Source organism: Orcinus orca, chromosome 8 (assembly GCF_937001465.1).
Source record: "Orcinus orca chromosome 8, mOrcOrc1.1, whole genome shotgun sequence".
In the NCBI taxonomy this organism is placed as follows: domain Eukaryota; kingdom Metazoa; phylum Chordata; class Mammalia; order Artiodactyla; family Delphinidae; genus Orcinus; species Orcinus orca.
In genome coordinates, this window is record NC_064566.1 from 27,022,930 (window position 1) to 27,036,917 (window position 13,988).

A 13,988-nucleotide genomic window follows, 5' to 3' on the forward strand; every position below is an offset into this window, starting at 1 on the left:
AGTGGGATTGCTGGGTCGTACGGTAGTTCTATTTGTAGTTTTTTAAGGAACCTCCATACTGTTCTCCATAGTGGCTGTATCAATTTACGTTCTCACCAACAGTGCACACCCTCTCCAGCATTTGTTGTTTCTAGATTTTTTGATGATGGCCATTCTGACTGGTGTGAGATGATATCTCATTGTAGTTTTGATTTGCATTTCTCTAATGATTAATGATGTTGAGCATTCTTTCATGTGTTTGTTGGCAGTCTGTATATCTTCTTTGGAGAGATGTCTATTTAGGTCTTCTGCCCATTTTGGGATTGGGTTGTTTGTGTTTTTGTTATTGAGCTGCATGAGCTGCTTGTAAATTTTGGAGATGAATCCTTTGTCAGTTGCTTCATTTGCAAATATTTTCTCCCATTCTGAGGCTTGTCTTTTGGTCTTGTTTATGGTTTCCTTTGCTGTGCAAAAGGTTTGAAGTTTCATTAGGTCCCATTTGTCTATTTTTGTTTTTATTTCCATTTCTCTAGGAGGTGGGTCAAAAAGGATCTTGCTGTGATTTATGTCATAGTGTTCTGCCTATGTTTTCCTCTGTGAGTTTGATAGTTTCTGGCCTTACATTTAGGTCTTTAATCCATTTTGAGCTTATTTTTGTGTATGGTGTTAGGGAGTGATCTAATCTTATACTTTTACATGTACCTGTCCAGTTTTCCCAGCACCACTTATTGAAGAGGCTATCCTTTCTCCACTGTACATTCCTGCCTCCTTTATCAAAGATAAGGTGACCAGGGGCTTCCCTGGTGGCGCAGTGGTTGGGAATCTGCCTGCCAACGCAGGGGACACGGGTTCGAGCTCCGGTCTGGGAGGATCCCACATGCCGCGGAGCAGCTAGGCCCGTGAGCCACAACTACTGAGCCTGCGCGTCTGGAGCCTGGCTCCGCGACAAGAGCGGCTGTGATAGTGAGAGGCCCGTGCACCGTGATGAAGAGTGGCCCCCGCTTGTCACAACTAGAGAAAGCCCTCACACAGAAATGAAGACCCAACACAGCAAAAATAAATAAATAAAATTTAAAAAAAATCTTTGCTAATCTAATGGCAAAAATAATGTTTCATTGTTTAAAAAAAAAAAAGATACGGTGACCATATGTGCGTGGGTGTATCTCTGGGCTTTCTATCCTGTTCCATTGATCTATATTTCTGTTTTTGTGCCAGTACCATACTCTCTTGATTACTGTAGCTTTGTAGTATAGTCTGAAGTCAGTGAACCTGATTCCTCCAGCTCTGTTTTTCATTCTCAAGATGACTTTGGCTATTCAAGGTCTTTTGTGTTTCCATATAAATTGTGAAATTTTTTGTTCTAGTTCTGTGAAAAATGCCAGTGGTAGTTTCATAGGAATTGCATTGAATCTGTAGATTGCTTTGGGTAGTAGAGTCATTTTCACAATGTTGATTTTTCCAATCCAAGAACATGGTATATCTCTCCATCTATTTGTATCATCCTTAATTTCTTTCATCAGTGTCTTATAATTTTCTGCATACAGGTCTTTTGTCCTCTTATGTAGGTTTATTCCTAGATATTTTATTCTTTTTGTTGCAGTGATAAATGGGAGTGTTTTCTTGATTTCATTTTCAGATTTTCATCATTAGTGTATAGGAATGCACAGATTTCTGTGCATTAATTTTGTATCCTGCTACTTTACCAAATTCATTGATTAGCTCTAGTAGTTTTCTGGTAGCATCTTTAGGATTCTCTATGTATAGGATCATGTCATCTGCAAACAGTGACAAATTTACTTCTTTTTTTCCGATTTGGATTCCTTTTATTTCCTTTTCTTCTCTGATTGCTGTGGCTAAAACTTCCAAAACTATGTTGAATAAGAGTGGTGAGAGTGGGCAACCTTGTCTTGTTCCTGATCTTAGTGGAAATGCTTTCAGTTTTTCACCATTGAGGATGATGTTGGCTGTGGGTTTGTCATACATGGCCTTTATTATGTTGAGGAAAGTTCCCTCTATGCCTACTTTCTGGAGGGTTTTTATCATAAATGGGTGTTGAATTTTGTTGAAAGCTTTCTCTGCATCTATTGAGATGGCTTTTCTCCTTCAATTTGTTAATATAGTGTATCACGTTGATTGATTTGCATATATTGAAGAATCCTGCATTCCTGGAATAAACCCCACTTGATCATGGTGTATGATCCTTTTAATGTGCTGTTGGATTCTGTTTGCTAGTATTTTGTTGAGGATTTTTTTTTTTTTTTTTTTTTTTTGCATTACGCGGGCCTCTCACTGTTGTGGCCTCTCCCGTTGCGAAGCACAGGCTCCGGACGCGCAGGCTCAGCGGCCATGGCTCACGGGCCCAGCCGCTCCGCGGCATGTGGGATCTTCCCAGACCGGGGCACGAACCCGTGTCCCCTGCATCGGCAGGCGGACTCCCAACCACTGCGCCACCAGGGAAGCCCTGTTGAGGATTTTTGCATCTATGTTCATCAGTGATATTGGCCTGTAGTTTTCTTTCTTTGTGACATCCTTGTCTGGTTTTGGTATCAGGGTGATGGTAGCCTCAGAGAATGAGTTTGGGAGTGTTCCTCCATCTGCTGTATTTTGGAAGAGTTTGAGAAGGATGGCTGTTAGCTCTTCTCTAAATGTTTGATAGAATTCGCCTGTGAAGCCATCTGGTCCCGGGCTTTTGTTTGTTGGAAGATTTTTAATCACAGTTTCAATTTCAGTTCTTGTGATTGGTCTGTTCATATTTTCTATTTCTTCCGGATTCAGTCTTGGCATGTTGTGCATTTCTAAGAATTTGTCCATTTCTTCCAGGTTGTCCATTTTATTGGCATATAGTTGCTTGTAGTAATCTCTCATGATCTTTTGTATTTCTGCACTGTCCGTTGTTACTTCTTTTTCATTTCTAATTCTATTGATTTGAGTCTTCTCCCTTTTATTCTTGATGAGTCTGGCTAATGGTTTATCAATTTTGTTTATCTTCTCAAAGAACCAACTTTTAGTTTTATTGATCTTTGCTATCATTTCCTTCATTTCTTTTTCATTTATTTCTGATCTGATCTTTATGATTTCTTTCCTTCTGCTAACTTTGGGGGTTTTTTGTTCTTTTTCTAATTGCTTTAGGTGTAAGATTAGGTTGTTTATTCGAGATGTTTCCTGTTTCTTAAGGTAGGACTGTATTGCTATAAACTTCCCTCTTAGAACTGCTTTTGCTGCATCCCATAGGTTTTCGGTCCTCATGTATCCATTGTTATTTGTTTCTAGGTATTTTTTGATTTCCTCTTTGATTTCTTCAGTGATCACTTTGTTATTAAGTAGTGTATTGTTTAGCCTCCATGTGTTTGTATTTTTTACAGATCTTTTCCTGTAATTGATACCTAGTATCATAGCGCTGTGGTCGGAAAAGATACTTGATACAATTTCAATTTTCTTAAATTTACCAAGGCTTGATTTGTGATCCAAGATATGATCTATCCTGGAGAATGTTCCATGAGCACTTGAGAAGAATGTGTATTCTGTTGTTTTTGGATGGAATGTCCTATATCAATTAAGTCCATCTTGTTTAATGTATCATTGAAAGCTTGTGTTTCCTTATTTATTTTCATCTTGGATGATCTGTCCATTGGTGAAAAGTGAGGTGTTAAAGTCCCCTACTATGAATGTGTTACTGTCGATTTCCCCTTTTATGGCTGTTATTATTTGCCTTATGTATTGAGGTGATCCTATGTTGGTTGCATAAATATTTATCATTGTTATATCTTCTTCTTGTATCGATCCCTTGATCATTATGTAGTGTCCTTTGTCTCTTCTAATAGTCTTTATTTTAAAGTCTATTTTGTCTGTTATGAGAATTGCGACTCCAGCTTTCTTTTGGTTTCCATTTGCATGGAATATCTTTTTCCATCCCCTCACTTTCAGTCTGTATGTGTCTCTAGGTGTGAAGAGGGTCTCTTGTAGACAGCATATATATGGGTCTTGTTTTTGTATCCATTCAGTTGTTTTTGTATCCATCCAGTCTGTGTCTTTTGGTGGGAGCATTTAATCCATTTACATTTAAGGTAATTATCGATATGTATGTTCCTATTCCCATTTTCTTAATTGTTTTGGGTTTGTTATTATGGGTCTTTTCCTTCTCTTGTGTTTCTTGCCTAGAGAAGATCCTTTAGCATTTGTTGTAAAGCTGGTTTGGTGGTGCCGAACTCTCTCAGCTTTTGCTTGTCTGTAAAGGTTTTAATTTCTCCATCAAATCTGAATGAGATCCTTGCTGGGTAGAGTAATCTTGGTTGAAGGTTTTTCTCCTTCATCACTTTAAATATGTCCTGCCAGTCCCTTCTGGCTTGCAGAGTTTCTACTGAAAGATCAGCTGTTAACCTTATGGGGATTCCCTTGTGTGTTATTTGTTTTTCCCTTGTTGCTTTTAATATGTTTTCTTTGTATTTAACTTTTGACAGTTTAATTAATATGTGTCTTGGCGTGTTCCTCCTTGGATTTATCCTGTATGGGAGTCTCTGTGCTTCCTGGACTTGATTAACTATTTCCTTTCCCATATTAGGGAAGTTTTCAACTATAATCTCTTCAAATATTTTCTCAGTCCCTTTCTTTTTCTCTTCTTCTTCTGGAACCCGTATAATTTGAATGTTGGTGCATTTAATGTTGTCCAAGAGGTCTCTGAGACTGTCCTCAGTTCTTTTCATTCTTTTTTCTTTATTCTGCTCTGCAGTAGTTCTTTCCACTATTTTATCTTCCAGGTCACTTATCCATCCGTTCTTCTGCCTCAGTTATTCTGCTATTGATCCCTTCTAGAGTATTTTTAATTTCATTTATTGTGTTGTTCATCATTGCTTGTTTCATCTTTAGTTCTTCTAGGTCCTTGGTAAATGTTTCTTGCCTTTTCTCTATTCTTTTTCCAAGATTTTGGATCATCTTTACTATCATTATTCTGAATTCTTTTTCAGGTAGACTGCCTATTTCCTCTTCATTTGTTTGGTCTGGTGGGTTTTTATCTTGCTCCTTCATCTGCTGTGTGTTTTTCTGTCTTCTCATTTTGCTTACCTTACTGTGTTTGGGGTCTCCTTTTTGCAGGCTGCAAGTTCATAGTTCCCGTTGTTTTTTGTGTCTGTCCCCAGTGGCTAAAGTTGGTTCAGTGGGTTGTGTAGGCTTCCTGGTGGAGGGGACTAGTGCCTGTGTTCTGGTGGATGAGGCTGGATCTTGTCTTTCTGGTGGGCAGGTCCACATCTGGTGGTGTGTTTTGTGGTGTCTGTGGACTTATTATGATTTTAGGCAGCCTCTCTGCTAATGGGTGGGATTGTGTTCCTGTCTTGCTAGTTGTTTGGTATAGGGTGTCCAGCACTGTAGCTTGCTGGTCGTTGAGTGAAGCTGGGTGTTGGAGTTGAGATGGAGATCTCTTGGAGATTTTCGCCGTTTGATATTACGTGGAGCTGGGAGGTCTCTTGTGGACCAGTGTCCTGAAGCTGGCTCTCCCACCTCAGAGGCACAGCCCTGACTCCTGGCTGGAGCACCAAGAGCCTTTCATCCACACGGCTCAGAATAAAAGTTAGAAAAAGTAGAAAGAAAGAAAGAGGATAAAATAAAATAAAGGTAAAATAAAATAAAGTTATTAAAATAAAAGAATAATTATTTTTAAAAAAATTTTTTAAGTAAAAAAACAACAACACAAAAAACAGACGGATAGAACCCTAGGACAAATGGTGAAAGCAAAGCTATACAGAAAAAATCTCACACAGAAGCATACACATACACACAAAAAGAGGAAAAGGGGAAAAAATAATAAATCTTGCTGTCAAAGTCCACCTCCTCAATTTGGGATGATTCGTTGTCTATTCAGGTATTCCACAGATGCAGGGTACATCAAGTTGATTGGGCAGATTTAATCCGCTGCTCCTGAGGCTGCTGGGAGAGATTTCCCTTTCTCTGCTTTGTTCGCACAGCTCCCGGGGTTCAGCTTTGGATTTGGCCCCACCTCTGCGTGTAGGTCGCCAGAGGGCGTCTGTTCTTCGCTCAGACAGGACGGGGTTAAAGGAGCCGCTGATTCGGGGGCTCCGGCTCACTCAGGCCGGGGGTAAGGGAAGGGCACGTAGTGCGCGGCGAGCCTGCGGCGGCAGAGGCCGGCATGACGTTGCACCAGCCTGAGGCATGCCGTGCCTTCTCCCGGGGAAGCTGTTCCTGGATCCCGGGACCCTGGCAGTGGCGGGCTGCACAGGCTCCCCGGAGGGAGGTGTGGAGAGTGACCTGTGCTCGCACACAGGCTTCTTGGCGGCGGCAGCAGCAGCCTTAGCGTCTCATGCCCGTCTCTGGGGTCCGCGCTTTTAGCCGCGGCTCGCGCCCGTCTCTGGAGCTCCTTTAAGCAGCGCCCTCTCCTCGCGCAGCAGGAACAGAGGGAAGAAAACGTCTCTTGCCTCTTCGGCAGGTCCAGACTTTTTCCCAGACTCCCTCCCGGCTAGCCGTGGCGCAGTAACCCCCTGCAGGCTGTGTTCACACCGCCAACCCCAGTCCTCTCCCGGCGCTCCGACCCGAATCCCAAGCCTCAGCTGCCAGCCCCGCCCGCCCCGGCGGGTGAGCAGACAAGCCTCGGACTGGTGAGTGCTGGTCGGCACCGATCCTCTGTGCGGGAATCTCTGCGCTTTGCCCTCTGCACCCCTGTTGCTGTGCTCTCCTCCGCGGCTCTGAAGCTTCCCCCCTCCACCACCCGCAGTCTCTGCCTGCGAAGGGGCTTCTAGTGTGTGAAAACCTTTCCTCCTTCACGGCTCCCTCCCACTGGTGCAGGTCCCGTCCGTATTCTTTTGTCTCTGTTTATTCTTTTTTCTTTTGCCCTACCCAGGTACGTGAGGAGTTTCTTGCCTCTTGGGAGGTCTGAAGTCTTCTGCCAGCGTTCAGTAGGTGTTCTGTAGGAGTTGTTCCACGTGTAGATGTATTTCTGATGTATCTGTGGGGAGGAAGCTGGTCCCCGCGTCTTACTCTTCCGCCATCTTCCGCCTCTCCCACCTTTAATATTTATGGCAGGAACGGATAGCATTGATTTGACATGTTGACCTGTTTATCAGTTTGATTTTGTACATTTGAACTTTTCAAACCATTGCCTATATTTTGGTTTCATCTTTGTTGACAGGTAGGGAACCAAAAATATCAGCCTGATCCAATTTAATATGATAAAGACTCATTATCATTTAATTCCTTTACCAATTTTTGTGTGTGTGGCCACTTTTGAACAATTCCATTAATGCATTTCCACGCACAAATTATTTAGGTTGACAAAATTCAGAGTTTTTTTCTGGACATCCGTGATACCAAGTAGTGTCTTCCCCCGCACTCCTAGCAGCCACCTCCTGTTCCCATACATAAATGGCAGCCAGCAATGGCTGGAAACAAAGGACTCTCTCCCAGTCTCTGAATACAGTGACATTCATTCTGAGAGAAGCAGGGGCAGCTTTTTGAAAGCCGACTTCTTCAGCTCGACAATAACACACAATGAGTTATTGACTTGTTTATGTACGGAGCTCTTTTCAGTAACTAACTCTGACTCCCACAGTCTGGACAAATGATTGATTTCGTGGTTAGAAAAAGAGAAAGCTCTCGCGCTAAACTCTGTAGTGCAAACTACTTCTTCCCCATTTGTTCCCTAACTGAATAGGACCTTATTAAAATGCACTTTTCAAAAAAATACCTGCAGCTGGTCTTTATAACCATGTTTTGTATATATAAATAAGTAATTTGTCCCAGTCTTTTGTATATTAACAGACCATTGGGAAACTTGTCAATATATATGAAGGCTGATTGTCCTGTTGTTTATGCTAAACTGTATTGCCTGTATTGATCTGCATGTAAAATATGGATCAAATAATTTATTAATAGATCAATATTTACTGGTCAAAAAGATTTTTGATAGAAAGATAGATTCAGTTTTCTTCTTGGGTTATGTTGCTTTATTAAGAACATTATACACAACACATATCATATGCTTCACATTTAAATCTTTAACTGCTTTTCTGGAGAATACAGAGAAAACTGCATGCAGAACTACAGTTCAGAGCACTGACAGTTTGGTTAGACTAATAGACTCTTCCCTCTTTGGCTGGTACCTATCTGGAATGTCAATATGAATTAGATAGAACATACCAGTGTTTGATTACTGTAGCTTTTCTAAAAATATTAATAACTAGACTCTAGCATTTACTTTAGAGTTATTTTCTCCTATAAAATAGATTTTATTTTATCTTAATGTCATGTTAAATTTTTTACACAATTAGTCTTTATGATTTTCATAAATATGCCTTAAAATATTTTTTCTGGGGAGTTAAAAAAACAGGACAGAAAAGCCATATAATGTTAATGATACCATAAAATGAGATTACTGCTGTTCTGTCTGTATTTCTCCAGCAGGAGGTTTTGAGCCTGTTTTCCTCTCTAGGATGTCCATAGTAGAGCTTTCCTGAGCCAGCAAATGTTTGAAGAATTCCTCAAAATTAAGAGTACTTTCTATTATAGTCACAATGGGCCATATGTTTTGTATAAAACTATATATACATTAGTAATCTATGACCCTTTAGGGCTTTAGAGAAAGTATAATGTCTGCTATGTTAGCATTAATAGTTTTATGTAAAATATAGTCTAAAAGGTAACAACCACTAGAAATCATTTCATTGGAATCTGTTGTTTCAGGTATACTTTTGTGGATTTCTTTTCTTAATTCCTAAACAAATTGTTTGAGGTGAACTTACTCCTTTTTAATCTTGTTTCTCTAACCAGACCATTGTCTTGAATCATTTTGTTCATTTTTCTTTGACAGAGCCATTGTGTTCCTTGTTTCTTCCATATCTGCTACTGTCTTTGAGTAGTCTCTTGTCTGTTTTTTTCTGGTTACCATTAATATTGAATGTGCCAACTTTAACCTACTTTAGGATAGCCAGTGTTTGTTACTTACGTATTTTTAAACTCTTAGCAGCAAGCTCTGGCGAAAATGGTGAATTAAACCTTCCTATTTAGCTTGGTAAGTTTTGATGTGTATCACAAATATTTGGGGTGTTTTCTCACATTTTAAAAGGGCATGATGTAGTTAGAAATAAGCAACTTGATTTTCCACTCCCCTGTTTGGTAGAGATTTGGCTTTTCATAGTTATATACAAATTTTAGCCATCTTTCTGTTTTTTTATTGAGGTATATTGAGAAATATCACTGCAATGTCTAGTTAACATTCCTCACTATACATAGTTACAGACTTTTTCCTTGTGATGAGAACTTTTAAGATCTACTCTCTTAGCAAGTTTCATATACGCAATCCACTATTATTAACTATAGTCACTATGCTGTACATTACATCCCCATGACTTACTTATTTTATAACTGAAAGTTTGTACCTTTTGACTTCCTTCATCCATTTTGCCCACCTTTCAACCCCCATTCCACCTCTGGCAACCACCAGTGTTCTCTGTATCTATGAGCTTTTTTTCTTTTTTAAGATTCCATATGTAAGTGAGATCATGTGCTATTTATCTTTCTCCATCTGACTTTTTTCACTTAGGATAATGCCCTCAAGGTTCATCCTTCCTGTTTGTTTTGATTTTTAATTTGAAGTGTCTACCTCTTTATACATGAAAATTAGCCTCAGAAATTTCAAGCCCATTGACAAAAAATTATTTCATATATTTTAAGAACAGCAAATCAAAAGCATCTAGTTTTATCTTAATGAAGAAACAGGATGTTCTCTTCCAAAGTGACAGGAGAGAAGAATCTTACTGTTGTTATTGTGTCTGGAATTTGAGGGAGAGATGCTGTTTGCACTGCATATTATTAATACCTCAAAGTGAAAATGCGTTCTCTTAATTTGACTTTTTACTTTCAATAATTTCCTCTAAATGATTGTATTAAGATATCTCTCTTTTTGAATGTCTAGGCTGTTTTCAGAAAAGGCCCCATGTATGTATCCTTAGTTTTGTTGACAATTTATTTTTCAATATCTTACTGGGTTCTCTATTTGGTACTATGCATATAATGCTTTTCAGTGTTGATATGTTTTTCCCTCAGCTTATGTAGATTAGGATAGTGCTAGAAGTTGAGTGTTAGAATGAGGTGATTTTTCCAACTGTAGTGGTTTTATAGGTAAAGAATTCCTACCTTTTAAAGAGTTACTTGGAAGCAGTTCTACATGTCATGGTCCTGGGAGACCACATTGAATCGGACCTACTGCAGTGGCACCAAAGAGTTTTATAGCTCTGTTTTTGTTCTGTTTTGCTTCCTTTCAAAAAAGATCTGCTCTGAATGTTTTTGCATTTGGAAATTAACTTTGTGAAGAAAAGATGACCTTGGTGAATATTCCCCAGTCACTCTCCTTCACATATCCTCCCTGATAAATGAGACTCCCCTGATAAAGAAATAATCATAGAGACTTGACACAAGTATGTTGTGCCACAGTTTACACATAGGCTTCCTTGTGTGGAAGTTGAGTTTGATATTTGACATTTTATAATATTAACATTTTCTGTATTACTTTAGCACAGGAAAAAATATTTCTTGGGGAGATTGATTCTAAGAATAGCTTCACATGATGATTTTTCCCAGTTTTTATTGAGATATAATTAACATATGGCCCTGTGTAAGTTTAAGGTGAATAGCAGACTTGACTTTTTTTTTTTAATTTTTAAATTATTTTTTGACTTTACTTTTATATATTGTGAAATGATTACCACAGTAAGCTTAGTTAACATCCACCATTTCATATGGTTTAAAAAAATGGGTTTTTTTTGGTGAACTCTTAGGATCTGCTGTCTTAACAAACTTTCAAATATACCATATAGCATTATACCTGTAGTCATCACGTATATCACATGTTTTTTTTTTTTTTTTTTAAAACTTGTTTTCAGTGGTTCTCTGTCTAGGACAGGCAAACATTTGCAAACATTTCCTGCTGTCCAAATTCAGTCTGCCTCTTTTTTGTTTTTTAAGTTCTGTTGGAACATAGCCACGCTCATTTGTTTATGTATTTTCTATTTCATGCTATGGGGGCAGAGTTGAGTAATTGCAAAAGAGACTTGTCTGTCCCCCTTTTCCCCAAGCCTAAATATTTACTATCTGGTTCTTATAGAAATGTTTGTCAACTCCTTATCTAAGTTGATCATTAGGATCACCTAAGGATTCCTTAGACTTTTCTCCTCTCCCAAAACAGGATCTCTGATAAACTGAGCTGTGTCACATATGAGTAGATGAAGACTTCACAGGTTTGATACTATTCTTATAGTATATAAGAATAGGTAGATTGAGGAGGTTATATTGTTGACCCCCACTCCCATTCTATCCCAAGTATAGGAGTGGGTCTTCAGGCAGGGTATAGATTAGAGATTCATGTTAACTCAAACATGATTTGCCAGGCATACAATTGAGAAAGCCTATTTAAAATAACAACAGCATTAACAAAAGAAACAAAACAAAAAACATGGTCCTTATTCATTCTTAATCTTCAATAAGGGGATACTACGTGGCACGTCCATTGCCTAAGAATTGTTAAATATTCCAGTTCAGAAGGTTCTGTATCAGGCTGTTACTTTCTTTCTTCCTATTAATACCAATCTGCTGAGTGAATATTACTGTGTGAGTTTAGCTTTTTCCTTTTTTTGAAAATAGCATTTTGTTTTGGTGGGGATTGTTTATAAAGAAATATAGAATGAGCCACATTCACCCTTTTATAACATGGGTTTACAGCAGTAGTAGAAGACCTCTGTCTGGCTCTGTTCATGGAGCAGGTTGGAAGTAACCATTCAGGTATTTAAGGTAAAACTTATTCTTTGTTGTGAAATATTGTGAATCATTTTGAACCATTCGACAGTGAATTGACATTTGCTTTCGGTTTATTTCCTTGAATTCTTATCCTGACATAACAGCAGCCAATTTATTCCCTACTGACAATGAAAGATTTGAATAGGAATATCAGCCTAATTTTAAAAAATTTTGCTATGTTAATTTTGACAAAATGCTTTTAAAAGGTACTCATCAGTGTCAAATGTCTGCAATTTAGGACCCCTTCCCAAATCATATTTTAGTAAGCTTAAAAACAATAAAAGTGGAAGTGAAAAATAGTGTTAAATGTTTTAAATATAAAAACATTTCGACTTATTTAAATGGAATTCATTTTCACATACGCATGGGCCAAATTCATTTGAAATCACCTTCCATGATTATGCTAAATTAGTTGTTTGAATAAACATTGCTATTAGGTGTCAATAGGTGCCTATTTTCATGTCATTTACTTATTTATTTATTTCTCTAGTTGAACCTGGCTGTGGATGAACAGAAAGGGAAAATTACCGAAAAAGTCATTCTTTCAATGACAGCAAAGGAACACCATAAGGCACAAGAAGAAGTAAGGAACTTACTTTTTAAATTGTATTGTAAAGCTACAATAAATACTAATTTTAAAATTAAGGCAGATTTTACTTTGATTTGGTAGTGAACCAACTTTGGTTATCTGATAAAACATAATGAAAAAAACTGGTCAGAACTGGAAATCATTGTATTGATATAGGCAGCTTGAAAAATAGTTATATGCTTGAAAGAATAAATCATATTATAATTTTCTGAAAACTACTTATGAATACTTCCTCATAAATTTCCTAAATTAGGAAATTATTACATGCAACTGGAATCTAGAAATTATGGACTATGCTAACATAGGAAAAACATTAAAATTTTATTGAACTTTGAACAAATAATAAAATCTTATTTTTATTTTCTGACTTTCTAGGAATAGAATTATCTTTCTGAATTTTAGAAATGCTAGCAATGTTACCTCTTATCAAGGAAAAACTGTAGTTTATAAATGTCAAGCCTAAGTGAACTAATCATAAGATTCTGTAGACAATATTGTAAAGAAGGACTATTAACGCAAGGCTTCTTCTCTCCAAAGCTCATGCTGTGAAGTTGACAGCATATTCCATAAATGAAATAATAATACAAAATTGGTGTTAGACAAAAGGGAAAAATGATTTTCATGTAGTTTCCTGGAATGCAAAAGCATTTAATCTTTCTGAGGAAAGATCATGAATTTGCTAATTTCCATGTACTACTGTCAGTAAATAAAATCTATAAGCAACTTCAAAGAATAAGATAGCATGAATATTTAAAAATTAAACTTTCATATAATTCTCTTTTGACATTTTGGCAAGGAAATCTATCCAAGCTTTAGGGTTTTAATATTTTCTTATCATGGTAATTGCATCTCCTTTGCTAACTATGTATTTTACAATAGATGAACAAGTATAATGCATCAGATTTTCCTGAGTGAATTCAATTCTTTAAGTTAGAGACTACCTTAATATTTGGGGCTTATATATGTGCAGTATTAAAGATTATATTATAAACATTGATTGGTAATCTCAGTAGGAAATATTTCATAAGAAAAATTCAACTTGAATTTTTCTAAGATATAACAAATAACAATTGTATACTTTTAAATTATAGTTCTGACTCATTCCACTTAATATTAACAAGTTAAAAACTAGGTTGTTGGTTCTAGATTTAAAAAATATTGTCCTCTATCCAATTGAAAAATGTTGTTTATCACAGTTTATTACATTTTCACAGTAAGTTTAAAATGAATCTATCATATATCTTGATATCATCAACTTCAGGAAATGTAAATAAAAATCTCTAGTTGAATTAGTATAATTAAAATTGTATCTATAATAACAAATTATTATTAGAGAACAAATAGAAATAATCTAAAAGAATGAATAGATGAACTATTTTCTGCATTTTAAATATTGTAATTATTTTGCTTGTTGATATTTTATGCAAAACTATAATTTCAATGGAACTGGAAACTTGAAGTGGCCCAGGAAAATGATCATTATGCTAAAAATATCATTTTTAATGCCACCTTCTTACCAAAGCTGGAAATGAAAATTATTTTTTCTGGAAAATCCAACAGTGTTAATGCTTATTTGGTACTCCTTTATTATCATCTTAATGTTTCTTTAGTACCTATATACATCACTTTT

General features: G+C 37.1%; 1 protein-coding gene across 1 annotated transcript in view; it reads left to right on the forward strand.

Moving 5' to 3' along the window:
* LOC117199012 (doublecortin domain-containing protein 1-like) overlaps window positions 1-13,988 on the forward strand; it is a 105,821-nt gene that overhangs the window by 15,032 nt on the left and 76,801 nt on the right. Inside the window, exon 2 of the mRNA XM_049713819.1 lies at window positions 12,260-12,352. Coding sequence (XP_049569776.1) covers window positions 12,260-12,352 — 93 coding nt within the window. The remainder of the gene's footprint in view (window positions 1-12,259; window positions 12,353-13,988) is intronic.